The sequence below is a fragment of the Pelodiscus sinensis genome, chromosome 2 (assembly GCF_049634645.1).
Source record: "Pelodiscus sinensis isolate JC-2024 chromosome 2, ASM4963464v1, whole genome shotgun sequence".
NCBI classification, from domain to species: domain Eukaryota; kingdom Metazoa; phylum Chordata; order Testudines; family Trionychidae; genus Pelodiscus; species Pelodiscus sinensis.
This window is the reverse complement of record NC_134712.1, coordinates 3,449,309-3,463,830: the sequence shown is the minus strand read 5'-3', so window position 1 is coordinate 3,463,830 and position 14,522 is coordinate 3,449,309. Positions and strand designations below refer to the sequence as shown.

Below are 14,522 nucleotides of genomic sequence, written 5' to 3'. Positions count from 1 at the left end.
GGCTCTGGCTCCGGGTAGTGACTAGAGCCCGCTGGGATTCATGGGGCCACTCCTCTAGGTCGTTCCCCATCAGCACCTCGGTGGGCAAGTGCGGGTGCACCCCCACTTCCTTGAGGCCTTCCTTCGCCCCCCATTTCAGATGCACCCTGGCTACAGGCACCTTAAACGGGGACCCGTCTATGCCCTTCAGGGTCAGCTGCGCGTGGGGTAGTATCCGCTCCTGGGCCACTATGTCAGATCGGGCCAGAGTCACCTCCGCCCCCGTGTCCCAGAAGCCCGTCACCTTCCTACCATCCACCTCCAGGGGTATGAGGCACTCGCTCCGCAGGGGCCGTCCTGCCCCCACCCGGTACACGGAGGAATCCGCCTCCTGAGAATCAGACCTCCCAGGGGAGGTGCACAGAGCATCCTTCCCCTCTCTCTGAGCTGAGGTTTGCCTGCCAGCCCCTGCCTCTGGGGCAGCCTGCCCTTCCTCCCGCCCCAGCCAGTTAACCCTGGACAGTCCCCGGTCCTGGGACCTGGTGCACTGAGCCCTCTTGTGGCCTTTTTGCCCACAGCGCTGGCAAGTTAGGCTTTGGGCTGTCTCTGTCCAGGCCCTGGCTGGTTCTCTGGGGCGCAGACGACCTGTTCCTTGGTCTCGCCCCGTAGTTGACTCCCTCCGTCGCTCAGCCGAGATCCGGTCTCTGCGCGGTTCCCTCTCTCTCCGGGACTCCCGTTCACACCCGGACCGGCTCTCCGTGAACTCATCCGCCAGTCTCCCGGCCTCCTGGGGGTTCTCTGGTCTCCGGTCCTTGAGCCACAGCCTCAGTTTGGGTGGGCACGCTTCATAGAACTGCTCCATCATGACCAGCTTGAGCAGCTCCTCTGCGGTCTGGGCTCCGACTCCAGACACCCACTTGCGGCAGTATTGCGCCAGGCGGGAGGCCAGGTCCACATAGGTCTCCCGTGGCCCTTTCTGTACCCCCCGGAACTTCTTCCTGTACATCTCGGGGGTCAGCCCGAACTTGTGCAGCAGGGCCTCCTTGACTCGGTTGTAATCCCCTGGCTGTAGGTCCTCCAGCTGACTGAGCACTCCGGCCGCCTCCTGGTTCAGTGCGGGGACGAGCTCCTGCAGCCAGTCAGCTGGGGGAACCCGTTGCAGTCCACAGGCCCTCTCAAAGGAGCTGAGGAACCCGTCTATGTCACCCATGTCCTTCAATTGGGCCACCACGAGCCTCTCCAAGTGGCTGGCAGCCCTGGGACCTTGGGGCCCATCCGCACTTGGCGCAGCCGGTGCCCCGCCGGTTCTCCGCTCTGCCATGGCCAGCTCATGCTGCCGCTGCCTCTCTCGATCTTGGCGCTCCTTCTCTCGGTCCTCTACTTCCAATTCCCTGATCCGCAGCTGGATCTCCAGCCGCCGCAGCTCCGCTGGGCTGGCCCCTGCCCTAGATGGGCTACGGCTTGCAGGCCTCCCGGGAGACGCTGTCTCATCTCTCCGTTGGGTTCCAGCGCTCCTCCCCCTCTCTGAGCCTGACACACTCTCAGGGGGGGTCTGGCTGCTTCCCCTGGGGACAAGATCCTGGCCCCGTGGCTGGTCATTCTCTTCCAGCTGGGTAATCAGCTGGGCCTTGGTTGCTTTCCGCACAGGCAAGCCCCTCTCTCTGCACAGCCCCACCAGCTCTGCCTTCAAGAGTCGGGCGTAGGCCATCTGCCCGCTGGTCCCCTCGGTGCAGACTCACCAGTCTAGTGCTGCAGCGCCCCACGATTCCCAGGAACCGCTTCGCTCTGTCTCCAGCACGCCTGGCTCCAGGGCTCTTGCTTCTACTGCGCCTTGTCGCTTGCCGCTGGGAGCTTCATCCACGGGGTGCAGTGCATCCCACTCCTGACACCAGTGTGACGGCACGTTGGGGGTTCCCCATCTCCTGCACCCCGAAATGGCACAAACAGACTGCACCAGCCAGTGGAATTGAGGGTGGTTTATTGCTCCTCCAGCACAGCGCAGCACAGATGTAATCTGGTCACAGGAACTGGGATAGGATGCCTCAGGCCCCCTTGAGATGGGGGAGACTGGGCCCCTAAACTCCAGCTCCTCTCCCTAGGCTGTCTCATCCATGCCCTCCGACAGCCAGCAACCAACTCCCTAACTTCCAGCCCTGCCCCCCAGCCAAGGCAGCATTCCACCTTCCTTTGTTCCTCTCCATGGGGGGTGTCTGGTCACTGGTTTGCATAGTGACTCATCCTGTTTTGCTGGGTCGTGGTACCCACGGCAGCCAGTGGGGGTTCCCCCAGAGCCAGCAGCATAGAAACCAGCCAGGTACCCCCACTACGTCACACCAAGTAACAGCTTACTCTTTCTATGTGTACACTTAAGACAGAGGACCACATCCAGGTACAATTTTTACCCCCTTCTGTGCCTCTCGACTCCAGCATGTCAGGCCAGGGCCGGTCCCTCAATTCCTAGGAAAGACGAAAATACGAGGTGGGCGTCCCCATAGAACCTCGGGAGGTCAAACACCTAACCCGACCAGCAGGTAGAGGGTAGAATGACACTCAAAGTGAGTGTGTGCTGGACCTATCTTATATACCCATGGGGACAGTATTTTTCTTTCTTGTCTGTAATGCCAATTGATGCTGATCTGTCTGCTGTGAGACCAGTTCTTACAAGGGAGTTGTGAACTTAATTTACACTTGTAAGAGAGAATTGAGATGATTAAATTGGAAGTACGGGACATTGTTTTCTCAGTGGGAAATTCCTCTCCCAGGGACTGTGTGTGTGTTCGAATCAACATAGGTGCCAGCCGCAGCCTTAACTGCTCTCTATCCACATATCTGTTTTTTTTTTCAGCTCCTCAGGATCAGATGAGCCAGCATAGACTATGCTGATATTATTGCTCCTTCTCTGCCCTGTGCTTCAGAGAGGCAAATAAGATGGATGATATGGGGTTAGTCTGTCTGGCTACAGGGGTGAAGGAATGTTCAGAACGCAGGGAGGCTGTGGGGGTGAGCGAGCCATGGAGGAGAAGGCTCAGGCGCTGCGAGGAGAGGCAGAAAGGCGTCAGGGGGATGGCACAGAGTCTGGGGCAGAGGTCGGCGCGATGGCTCCGACCTTAGTGCTTCACGCTAGCTGACGCCCTTCTGAGCAGGCAGCGCCGTGCCGCTGAGCCTCCCGTTCACGCCGAGCCCTGAGGTGTGGTCGTGTCGGCGGCCGGACCGTGGTGCGATATCGGGGAGAGGCGCTCCTCGCTGACGGAATCTGAAGTCTAGCGGGGGGACGAGTCCCAGCCCATGCAGACGTACGTGCCCCAGTGTGCGTCCAGCAGGATGCTGATAGAAGCGTTGCCGCGGCAACACAGGCGGCGGCCGTGGACTCGGGATGGCTGCCGTGGCCGGCTGCGGCTTGCGGTCTCAATGAGCGCTTGAGCCCGAGTACACCCTACGTGAGGTGGGAATCACACCCCTAGCTCTACACAGGCGGCGTGAACGCAGGTGGGAACCTTAGCCCCGAGGGCCTTGCTGTCTGCCAGGGGACGCTCGAGCGGGTTCTCCGGGACGCCGTGTCCTTCTCCCGGCCCCCTCACAGCCCCGTTCGGAGGACGTAGAGGAGGCCGACCAAGATCCCCGTGGCCATCGCCGTGGCGCTGGCTCTCACGCTGCCGGCCCCGCTGACGTTGCACAGGGATCGCTGGCAGCAAGAGATGGCGGTGGCCGCTATGCCGAAGTTCAGGTTTGTCCGGGGACACACGTCGGAGCATCTCTTGGTGATGCGGTACTCGGCTTTCTCCCCTGAGCGGGGCGGGGAACAGAGCAAAGAACCCTTATTTTAGGAGCCCCCAGAGTTACGCAACCGTTTTCATTGAGGTGACAGAAGCCAGGCCCGCCGAGGGGAGAGGGAGGGCTGGGAGGGTCCAGCATGTGACGCTCGCTGCCCCAGCCCCACCCTTTCTACCCAAGGCCCTGACACACGGAGCCGGGGCCGCCCCACCTTGCCTGGGGCCCAGCGTGGCTGCCGGCTCCTCTTAGAGGAGCCAAAGGGGAAGGCGTTTCTCAGCATTTACCGATTGGTTGATTTGACTCGGAAGTGCCGGGCCTAGCGCTCGCTGTGGCTGGTAGGGTTGCCAGGTGTCCAGTATTGAACCAGACAGTCTGGTATTTTCACCTCCTGTCCAGTAAAAAAATTCAGAAAATACCGGACACCTAAAATGTCTGGTACTTTCTGATTTTTTCCAGGCCAGGAGGCAAAAATCCCAGGCAGTCCGGCTCAATACAGAGGCAGCCTGGCTACCATAGTGCTTATCGGGGAGCTGTCCAGCCTGGCACAGGGAGGCAAGGTGATGAGTAGCCAGTTTGTTTTTTGCTCAACAAACTTTTTCTTGGCGTGTTTTTTGTTGTTGTTGTGTATTTTTTCTGAAACCATCTGGCAACCGTAGAGGCTGGAGACGCCCGGCGCTGCAACTGTGGCACGGCACCGGTCTCTTTCCTGAAGGTAGCTATAGGGGCGTGTTTAGGCACGGTTTCCACGTCAGGGGTGGGGTGGGGAATCTTTTGGGGGTTGGCGGCCACTGACCCCCAGAAAAATTACCCAAGCGAGAAGGGGAAAAAACCAACAAAACAACCCCTCACATGTTAGCCCCCAACTGAGGAGAAAGACGCTCCCCACATTCCCGTCACACACCAGAGCCTGGGGGTCAAGGCGAGTAGATTTTGTGTGCTCCAGCCCCAGAGAGACGTGGCAGGGGGCCTGGAGCACGAGCGTGGGCTCCCCAATCCTGGGAGGGGGAGCCCCGAGGCTTGGGGGTCAGATCCAGGCAAGTCAGAGGCCACATCCGGCCCCCGAGCCTGAGGTTCCCCACCCCTGTGGAGTCTTTTTGTCATTCTAGCAGCAGGCTCCAGGCACTCAAATCTGTTTCGCTTGGCAAAGCACAAGCAAAGGGGGTGACTTTTGTCTGCAAGGACAAATATTTGATCCTGGGCGCTTCAGCCTAGCGGAGAAAGGTCCGGTACCTCGCTGTGGCTGGACACTGACTCTAGACAAATTCACCCTGGGCAGCACAGGGAGCAGTTCGCCGCTGGAAGAATTTGCCGGGGTCTCCACTGGCAACTTTTCCAGCTGAGATAGGATGGGGTGGGGGGTTCCTAAAAATAGAAATCGGCCTTCGGAACGCCTTGGGGCAGGGCTCTGTGTGAAGCAGCAGGTCAGACGGGAGGTTCGCAATGGTCCCATCTGGCCTTAGAGTCCATGAAGCACTAAACCTCCCTTCCAATTCCTAACCACGGCTTTGGAACAGCCCAAGGAGAGACCCCGACCCCGGAGAGTCCTTCCCAGGATTCACACGGAGCCCAATGAATGGGGGGGTGGGTGGGCAAGGGGTTGGGGAGTTGGAGGGTCGTGCAGACACCTTGCAATGCAGCTGTGATCCATGTGGCTCGCAGCCATGCACCCCACCCCAGCTAGTAACCTGGCTCGGTGCCCAGCACTTGCAGCAGTATGAGAGACTCTGGCCTTGTCTACACTACATGGATGATCGCCATGGCCACGATCCATCTTCCGGAGTTTGATTTAGCAAGTCTAGTTAAGACTCTCTAAATCAAACTCAGAGGATGCCCCTTCCCCTGCAGCAGCCAGTACTCCTGCTTTTGTGAGGAGTAAGAGAAGCCAATGGGAGTGTTTGCTCCTGCCTGAAGCCTATAAGATTAAGCTGCTTGCCTGCCATATCAGATAACATGTGTCTGGATTGATTTATACTGACTTCGTATTCTATTCATTATTGTGTTCATTGCATTTCATTTAGATATAGATTAAAGATCTTTATTATATGAAGTTGGGATGCAAGAAACCTACAGGCCCGTATCTCATGAGAGCAGCTAAGGCATATTGCAGGCAGCTGCATCCGTCCCAAATATAATGCGTGTTCAGTGCAGATGTGCCTTCATTTGGGGAACTAAGTAGAGGAACCATACTGGAAACGTGTCTATTTGGAGTTAGTCTGCCTGACTTGACTCAGTCAGGAATCGCAAAAGTGACAAAGCAAATATGTTGCCATAAGGATCAGAAGCCGTGGGAATCAGATAATGCTAATGAATATTTCATAATCAGCTAGCCCATGGAAGTGTCATAATCAACTACCCATAGAATAAGTGTACCCATATATTCTTAGGGTGCGGAAATAAATTAGGGTCATAGTAGGCTGGGTCGGAATCGAGCAATGCCAAGACTCTATAAATATCCGTGTTGTTGACGTTAGTTGGGTCTTTTGGTTTCTTTGGCTTCAAAGTTCTTTTCCCGAAACTTTCTTAGACTCTTGAAGTTCCTTCAGCTCTCCCTCTCTAGGCTGCCCATTCTATGAGTTTAGTTTATTGTCTAGCTTAGCTGCTTTGCAGTCTACCTGCTTGGTGATCTTGAACACCAAGATCAGGTTATGGGATTTTGCACGTTACTCCTATTGCTCCAGATAGGTCCTTCCCCAGAGTGCGATTACAGTAATTCCCCCATGGCCCGGCATGGGGGAGACCTGCTTAGCAGCAGGTCTCCAGGAAGGGTTGTGGGTAGGCTGGGTTCACTAATTCTGTAATGTCGCTAGGGGGAGTCCTTGACATTTAGCAGCTTGATGCCTGGCACTGGTTTAATAAAGGGATTCACAAATTGGCATTGTCCTCTGTCTAAGTGCCCCTGCTGCGTTCCCCGAAACGCCCCTTCTGGGACAGAACTCTCTGGGGTCACGCTCACGCTGTGGCAAGTGGTGAGCCATAACCCCTAGCCCACGGCATTCAGGGCTACATGTTGGCCTTCTGCTGTGGGGACGCTGCCAAGCGCAGCTTAAAGCCGACTCCAGTTCCTTAGTCTACCTTAAGCCGAGCTGCCGGGTCTAGTGTAGGCCTGGCCTAAGGATGCACTGGCCAATAGGACGATAGGGCTACTACAGTAGGGTCCTGATCCTTTTGTGCATGCGCAACACCATGCAGATATATTTATGAGCATGGGCAGTGGGGGAAGGTAGGGCAAGCCCCCAGCCCCGCCCCTTCTGCCGAGGCTCCACCCCTCACAGAAGCCAAGCTGCCTCATCGCTCCCTCCCCAGCCTCCTGGGCCCAGAGCACAAGGAGGGCAGAGGGCCTACAGACCAAGCTTCCCCAGCCCTGGAATGTGGAGAGGGTGAGGGGGGTGTGGACTGAGTCTCACTAGCCTCAGAGAACAGGGAGAGCGGGCGGCACACGGCCCCAGCTTCCCTGGCCCCTGAGCGTGGGGGGTGGGGGCTCGGGGGCAGCAACACTCTACCTTCAGTAGGCCTACAGGAGATGTTCCGGGGCCAGGCTGGTGGTTTGGACAGGCTGTGCCTTCCCCTGCCTAGCCCACCCGCCGCCCATGTTTATGAACACCAAGATCAGGTTATGAGATTTTGCACGTTACTCGTATTGCTCCCGATAGGTCCTTCCCCGGCGTGCGATTACAGTCATTCCTCATTTAACACTAGAGATGCGTTTCTGAAAATGTTTGTGCTAAGCAAAAACGTGCTAAGCGGGGTCAATTTTCCCATTAAACATAACGGAAAAGGTGGGGGTTGCGTTTCAGGTGGTGGTGGCAAAGTCAATTTTTTGTTGGTGCTGGGTTGTCAATGTCAACATTCGATCTCTAGCAGCACAAGCCGCCGCGGTTTGTTAAAACACAAAGACAAACACATGAATGAGCGGAGGAGCGCTGTGACCACGTGGATTCATCCGCGCATGCGTATTACCACTGTTTTCACCAACGTATACCGCTGCGCAAAGTAGTCTGCCACTTGATTATTTTCGTGTTATTTTGCAGATGGTCGTGTTATTTGAAAAACGTTCACCAAAAAAATCGTGCTATTGAGAAAACGTGTTAAGTGGGCATGTGTTAAACGAGTAATTACTGTAGTGAGGGGGGACGATCCAGCCCTGGCGCAAAGGGACAAAGGTCATCTGAAGTGTCCTACTGTTGCCCAATGTGACATATGAGGAGGTCCCGTATGAGGAGAGGTTAAAGCAGTTTAGAAAAGAGGAGACTGAGGGGGGATATGATAGAGTTCTATAAAATCATGAGTGGTTTGGAGAGGGCCAATAAAGAAAAGTTATATATTAGTTCCCATAATAGAAGAACTAGAGGACACCAAATGAAATTAATGGGTAGCAGGTTTAAAACTAATAAAAGAAAGTTCTTCTTCACGCAGAGTGTAGTCAACCTGTGGAACTCCTTGCCAGAGGAGGCTGTGAAGGCTAGGACTATAATAGAGTTTAAAGAGAAGCTAGATAATTTCATGGAGGTTAGGTCCATAAAAGGTTATTAGCCAGGGGATAAAATGGTGTCCTTGGCCTCTGTTTGTCAGAGGCTGGAGAGGGATGGCAGGAGACAAATCGCTTGATCATTATCTTCGGTCCACCCTCTCCGGGGCACCTGGTGCTGGCCTCTGTCGGCAGACAGGATACTGGGCTAGATGGACCTTTGTTCTGAACCAGTATGGCCGTTCTTATGTTCTTATGTTCTCTCCCTGTGCTAAGCTGAGGGGCTATCCCTCCTCCTGAAGAGAGAAGAAAGAATCCGACGGCCTGGCATCAATAAACCAATCCCATCAATAAACCGATCCCAGGCTTAGACGAGGACCGTGCTGCAGCGGGGACTCACCAAACCCGGTCCTCGTGTAGGATGTGAGGCAGTATTTCTCGTTCTCGGCGCAGTCCGTTATTTCAATGCAATTCCAGTGGGAGGGTTCATCGTTGCAAGTGAAGCACCTCAGCGCGCCAGCTGCAAAAGGAAGGTAAGGCGCCGTTTAGAACCTCGCGGGAACGTCCTTTGCCAAGCCACGCTGAGAAACCTGCCTGGTTCTACTAGGGAAAAGGAGGGACTGGCACCGTGTCAAGTGCCGTCACACCTGCAGAGTGAAACAAACTGGAAAAACGGGGGAAAGGCTTCTGTTCTAACCTCAGGTGTGGGAACCACAGGTGTTACCGCAAACTGCAGGAGAAACATTTTGGAGAAATGCCGATGCTCTCCCTTTACGTGACTGCTGAACGGCTATGCTCAGGGGTTAGTAGCCAGCGTTCCTTCTTCATAGACGGCTTCAGAGGCAGAGAGGGAACCAAAGATAAACATATTAAACAGCAAGCTTTTCTCTCTGAGACGCCTGGTCTCTGCCACGCTCTGAGCAACGTCAGACCTCATGCAAATACCTTGTCTAACCTGCACATCCACTAATGTGATATAGGTCATCAAGTCCTAAAAATGCCCCTCTACCACATATACTGGCCAAACCAGTCTCTGGGTTAGTCTCTGGGTCAAAGGATAAATGGATACAAATCAGACACCAGAAATGGTAACCCACAGAAACCTGGAGGAGAACATTTTAACCTCTCTGGATATTCAGTAATGGATCTAAAAGTAGCCATCCTTCTGTAAAAGAATTTCATAACCCGATTACAAAGGGAGACAGCTGAACTAGAATTCATTTGCAAATTCAATACAGACAAATTAGGATTGAATAAGGATCTAAACTGGTTAACTCATTACAAAGGCAATTTCCCCTCTCTGGATATTCATTTCTCCCAATCAACTGATATGAATGAACTACATCCACTCTGACTTGATTAGTCTCATTCACACTGGTCCTATACTTTTGTTTTTCACATATATGTATACACACACCAATGCCTCTGTAAGTTCCACTCCAATCTGTCTGATGAAGTGGGTTTTACCCACGAAAGCTTATGCCCTAATAAATCTGTTAATCTCTAAGGTGCGTCAGGACGTCTAGTTGATTTTGCAGATACAGACTAACACAGCAACCCCTCTGAGACTTGCCCATGTAAATAGTCTCTGTTAGTCCAATAGGCAGGGCTCGACAATTAGGGCAATCTACTCACCCGTGGTGAGTAGATTTTAGCCCAGCATGGCACCGCGATCAGCCCCTCCCTAGCTAACTCATTATAGTCCTTCACCACCCTCCCATTGTACACATTTATTTTGTATTTGATCACAATTGTTTAGCTCTTGCACAAGGGCTTGACCCTGCATGGTGCTGAGCACTCCAGTCCACAGGCAGCATCTGCTAACTTTCTACTTCAGTGAACTTGTGGAACTCCTTGCCAGGGGATGCGGTGAAGGCTTGAACTTTAACCGGGTTAAAAAAGAGCTAGATAGATTCATGGAGGTTAGGTCCATCAATGGCTATTAGCAAGGATGGGTAGGGATGGTGTCCCTTGCCTCTGTTTGTCTGGAGGTGGGTGACAGGAGAGGGATCACATGATCCCTCCCTTTGGGGCATCTGGCATTGGCCACTGTCAGCAGACAGGTCACTGGGCTAGATGGACCTTTGTTCTGACCCAGTATGGCCCTTCTGTTTTGTTCTTCCTTGGGGTTAGTCCCATTGACTTCTATTCACCGCTGAAAATTAAGAATGTGATGTAGTGTTTTACTGAATAGAATAGAATAGAATCATATATATAGTAGCCCAGTGTCTGAGAGTCTGTAACGCTGAAAGGCTGGCTGTTCCCTCTGGGTGGCGCTGTTGCCTGAAATGCTGGCTGTTCCCTCTGGGCGGCGCTGTTGCCTGAAATGCTGGCTGTTCCCTCTGGGCGGCGCTGTTGCCTGAAATGCTGGCTGTTCCCTCTAAGTGGCGCTGTTGCCTGAAATGCTGGTTGTTCCCTCTAGGTGGCGCTGTTGCCTGAAACGCTGGCTGTTCCCTCTGGGCGGCGCTGTTGCCTGAAATGCTGGCTGTTCCCTCTGGGTGGCGCTGTTGCCTGAAATGCTGGTTGTTCCCTCTGGGTGGCGCTGTTGCCTGAAATGCTGGCTGTTCCCTCTGGGCGGCGCTGTTGCCTGAAATGCTGGCTGTTCCCTCTGGGCGGCGCTGTTGCCTGAAATGCTGGCTGTTCCCTCTGGGTGGCGCTGTTGCCTGAAATGCTGGTTGTTCCCTCTAGGTGGCGCTGTTGCCTGAAATGCTGGCTGTTCCCTCTGGGCGGTGCTGTTGCCTGAAATGCTGGCTGTTCCCTCTGGGCGGCGCTGTTGCCTGAAATGCTGGCTGTTCCCTCTAAGTGGCGCTGTTGCCTGAAATGCTGGTTGTTCCCTCTAGGTGGCGCTGTTGCCTGAAACGCTGGCTGTTCCCCATGGGCAGCCCGTGCTTCATGGGGAGTGCGGGGCCCAAATGGCTGCTTGCACCACTTGCTCCCCCGTGGCAGCCTGGCTGAGCAGCGCAGAAGTCATGCAGCATGGGGAGTGTGGAGCCCAAATGGCTGTTTGGGCTCCACAGTCCCCTGAGTGAGAGGCAGGAGGGGAAGAAGAAGAGAAAGAGAGAGACAGAGAGAGAGAGGCAGGAGGCGGAGGAGAGAGAGAGGGGGGGGCAGGCAGTAGGAGGAGGAGAGAGTGAGAGAGAGAGACAGAGCAAGAGACCGGAGGCTCTACATGGAGTAGAGACCTGAAAATCCCATCTTATGACGGGCTAATTGGCGAATAGAATAGAATAGAATAGAATAGAATAGAATAGAATAGAATAGAATAGAATAGAAAGCAGTGTGGTCCACAGTGATCAGGATCAGATCCCACAAGACAGGATGAAGAGTTTTTGGTAAGAAAATGGTGCTGGGAAACGCTACTCGCCCTGAGCAAAAGGCTCAAGATTACAGAGCGTGTAAAAGATCTTTGTCAAAGGTCTAAGTAGATCCCCAGAGCTAGTTCATCCCTCTTCCTTCATGCAGCTGGTAGACCAGGCCCCCATTGTTTATGGGCATGGGTCCGTTGTATAGCCCAATGTGCAAAGGATCAAAGCCACGTGTAATGCTGACAGGTGGAATCGAACCTGGGACCTTAGTGCATGAGCCTCTACAGCTTGAGCTAAAAGCCAGCTGACTCCGAGCTAAGCAGAAACTCATTCTGTCTCTCTGTAGGGCTATGTCTACACTGCAGCACTATTTCGGGAAACCGGAGGTTTTCCGAAATAGAGATTCTGCATCTATTGAGCACGCCCCGTTATTTCGAAATATAACAGGCTCACTAGTCCGATGTCCTCATAAACCTCGTTCCATGAGGAGTAAGGGACGTTTTGGAAGAGCGATTTGTTTCAAAATAAGTGCTGTGTAGGCAGAGCTAAATTTTGAAATAAGCTATTTCAAAATTGACTCGAAATAAGCTACGCAAAGTGCATAGTTCAAATTGTTCAAATTCGAGCTACGGGTGCAGTGTAGACGCACCTTAAAGCGTGTAAGTGCCACTACATGAGACAGGGTGTGGGTTACATTTGCACCTGGCACAATTTTGTGACTCGAACAGAATGAGACTTCCTAGCTGGGGGTGCTCTGAAATAACCCAACCACAAGCTGGACTCTCAGACCACAAAGGGTGTAGCAGCTGTGTCAACGCACAGCTGACACTCACATCTTCACCACCGAGGCTGTAAAATCTCGCTGGCTGCGTCTAGACTGGCAAGTTTTTCCACAAAAGCAGCCGCTTTTGTGCAAAAACTTGCCAGCGGTCTACACTGGCCACTTCATGTTGCGCAAAAGCACTGACGTTCTGTCTGAAATTAGTGTTTCTTGAGCAAATGATTTGATGTTCCTGTTTGGGCAAAAGCCCTTTTCCGGAAATGTTTTTGCACAAGAGGGCCAGTGTAGACAGCTAAAAACTGTTTTGTGCAAAAAAGCCCCGATGGCGAAAATGGCGATCGGGGTTTTCTTGCGCAAAACCGCCTCTAGATTGGCACGGACGCTTTTCCGCAAATAGTGCTTTTGTGGAAAAGCATCCATGCCAATCTAAATACAGGACTATGTAGCACTTTAAAGACTAACAAGATGGTTTATTAAATGATGAGCTTTCGTGGGCCAGACCCACTTCCTCAGGCCCAGGAAAGCTCATCATCTAATAAACCATCTTGTTAGTCTTTAAAGTGCTACATGGTCCTGTATTTTGCTTCAGCTACACCAGACTAACACGGCTACATTTCTATTACCGTGCCAATCTAGACGCTCTTTTCCGCAAATGCTTTTAACGGAAAAACTTAGACCGGAAAAACCTGGTCTAAGCTGGACCTCTCTCATCTGCCTCTTCACGGTCTAGCATACAGCCGTTCTTAGCAGCTTACCTCGTTCCATGCACAGGGTGGCAGCCAGCAGGGCGAAAAGAAAAGCCTTCATCTTTGATCCGTCTTCACAGCCTTCGCAATAAGGGCAGCTACGTTCCAGCCAGGTTTTATAGCTCTGCGGTGTTTGTTATTCCATTGCTGGGATGAGACTCATTTGAGGGTGTGGGACATCTCACCAGGCAGGACACCAGATTGATGGGCGTGTGTCTGTAGATGAGAGGGAAATTAACCTACCTTTATGGGATGCAGCTTGCTGGTTCTTTCACTGAGTGTTTGGTTGACACCCTGACTCAAGACAGATGTGGGTGAATACGTCTGAGAAGTTTTCCATGTGCATTGTTTGAAAAGGTGTCTTTGTAGGGCAATGCATGGTTTGGGGGTTTGTATTTTCTTCAAACATTTAAACACCGGAATCAATTGCCTGGGGAGGTTGTGGAGTCTCCATCACTGGAGATATTTAAGAGCAGGTTAGACAGACACCTGTCAGAGATGATCTATGGTGCTTGGTCCTGCCATGAGGGTAGGGGGCTGGAATCAATGACCTCTCGTGGTCCCTTCCTGTCCTAGTGTTCTACAATTCTGTGTTTCCTGCTGACAACATCCACACTACAGTAAGAAAGATGCCAGGAGAAGTGAGAGAATTCGGTTTCAATCCAGGGTGAGGGGACTCTTTCCGGAAATGTTGCCCAATCCAAAGGCATGTATAGTCCCCTGGTCGCATTTCCCATTTCCCACGGAATGGTTGGGTGTCTGGCTGGTGAGTCTTGCCCACATGCTCAGGGTTTAGCTGATCGCCATATTTGGGGTCGGGGAGAAATTTTCCTCCAGGGTAGATTGGCAGAGGCCCTGGAGGTTTTTCGCCTTCCTCTGTAGCATGGGGCACAGATCACAGCTGGAGGATTCTCTGCATCTTGGGGTCTTCAAAGTATTTGAAGGCTTCAATATCTGAGATGTAGGTGAGAGGATTATTCTAGGAGGGGTGGGTGAGATTCTGTGGCCTGCACTGTGCAGGGGGTCAGACTAGATGGTCATAATGGTCCCTTCTGACCTTAAAGTCTATGAGTCTATGAGTCTATGAGAACCCCATAGTCTATGGCTATGTCTACACTGGCATGATTTTCTGAAAATGCTTTTAACGGAAAAGTTTTCCGTTAAAAGCATTTTCGGAAAAGCACGCCTAGATTGGCAGGATGCTTTTCCGCAAAAGCACTTTTTGCAGAAAAGCGTCCGTGGCCAATCTAGACGCGGTTTTCCGCAAAAAAGCCCCGATCGCCATTTTCGCGATCAGGGCTTTTTTGCGGAAAACAGTACTATGCTGTCTACACTGGCCCTTTTGCGCAAAAGTCTTTCGGAAAAAGACTTTTGCCCAAACGGGAGCAGCATAGTATTTCCAGAAAAGCACTGATGATTTTACAGGAGACCGTCAGTGCTTTTCCGGAAATTCAAGCAGCCAGTGTAGACAGCTG

General features: G+C 52.8%; 1 protein-coding gene across 1 annotated transcript; it reads right to left on the bottom strand.

Moving 5' to 3' along the window:
• Positions 1-2,390: 2,390 nt before the first annotated feature.
• LOC102459720 (lymphocyte antigen 6E-like) lies at positions 2,391-13,394 on the bottom strand. The gene is made up of 3 exons (XM_025186062.2): positions 13,057-13,394; positions 8,616-8,735; positions 2,391-3,762 (listed from the first exon to the last, which is right to left on the bottom strand). Exons 1-3 carry the CDS (start codon positions 13,106-13,108, stop codon positions 3,554-3,556), a joined length of 381 nt encoding a protein of 126 aa, XP_025041847.1. The 5' UTR covers positions 13,109-13,394; the 3' UTR covers positions 2,391-3,553.
• Between the last annotated feature and the right edge of the window lie 1,128 nt (positions 13,395-14,522).

Coding starts and splice junctions, on each gene's coding strand:
- LOC102459720 (XM_025186062.2), bottom strand. CDS start 13,108: ATGAAGGCTTTTCTTTTCGCCCTGCTGGCTGCCACCCTGTGCATGGAA. Junction 8,736..13,056: donor CACCCTGTGCATGGAACGAG/GTAAGCTGCTAA, acceptor TTCCTTTTGCAG/CTGGCGCGCTGAGGTGCTTC. Junction 3,763..8,615: donor CTACACGAGGACCGGGTTTG/GTGAGTCCCCGC, acceptor CGCCCCGCTCAG/GGGAGAAAGCCGAGTACCGC.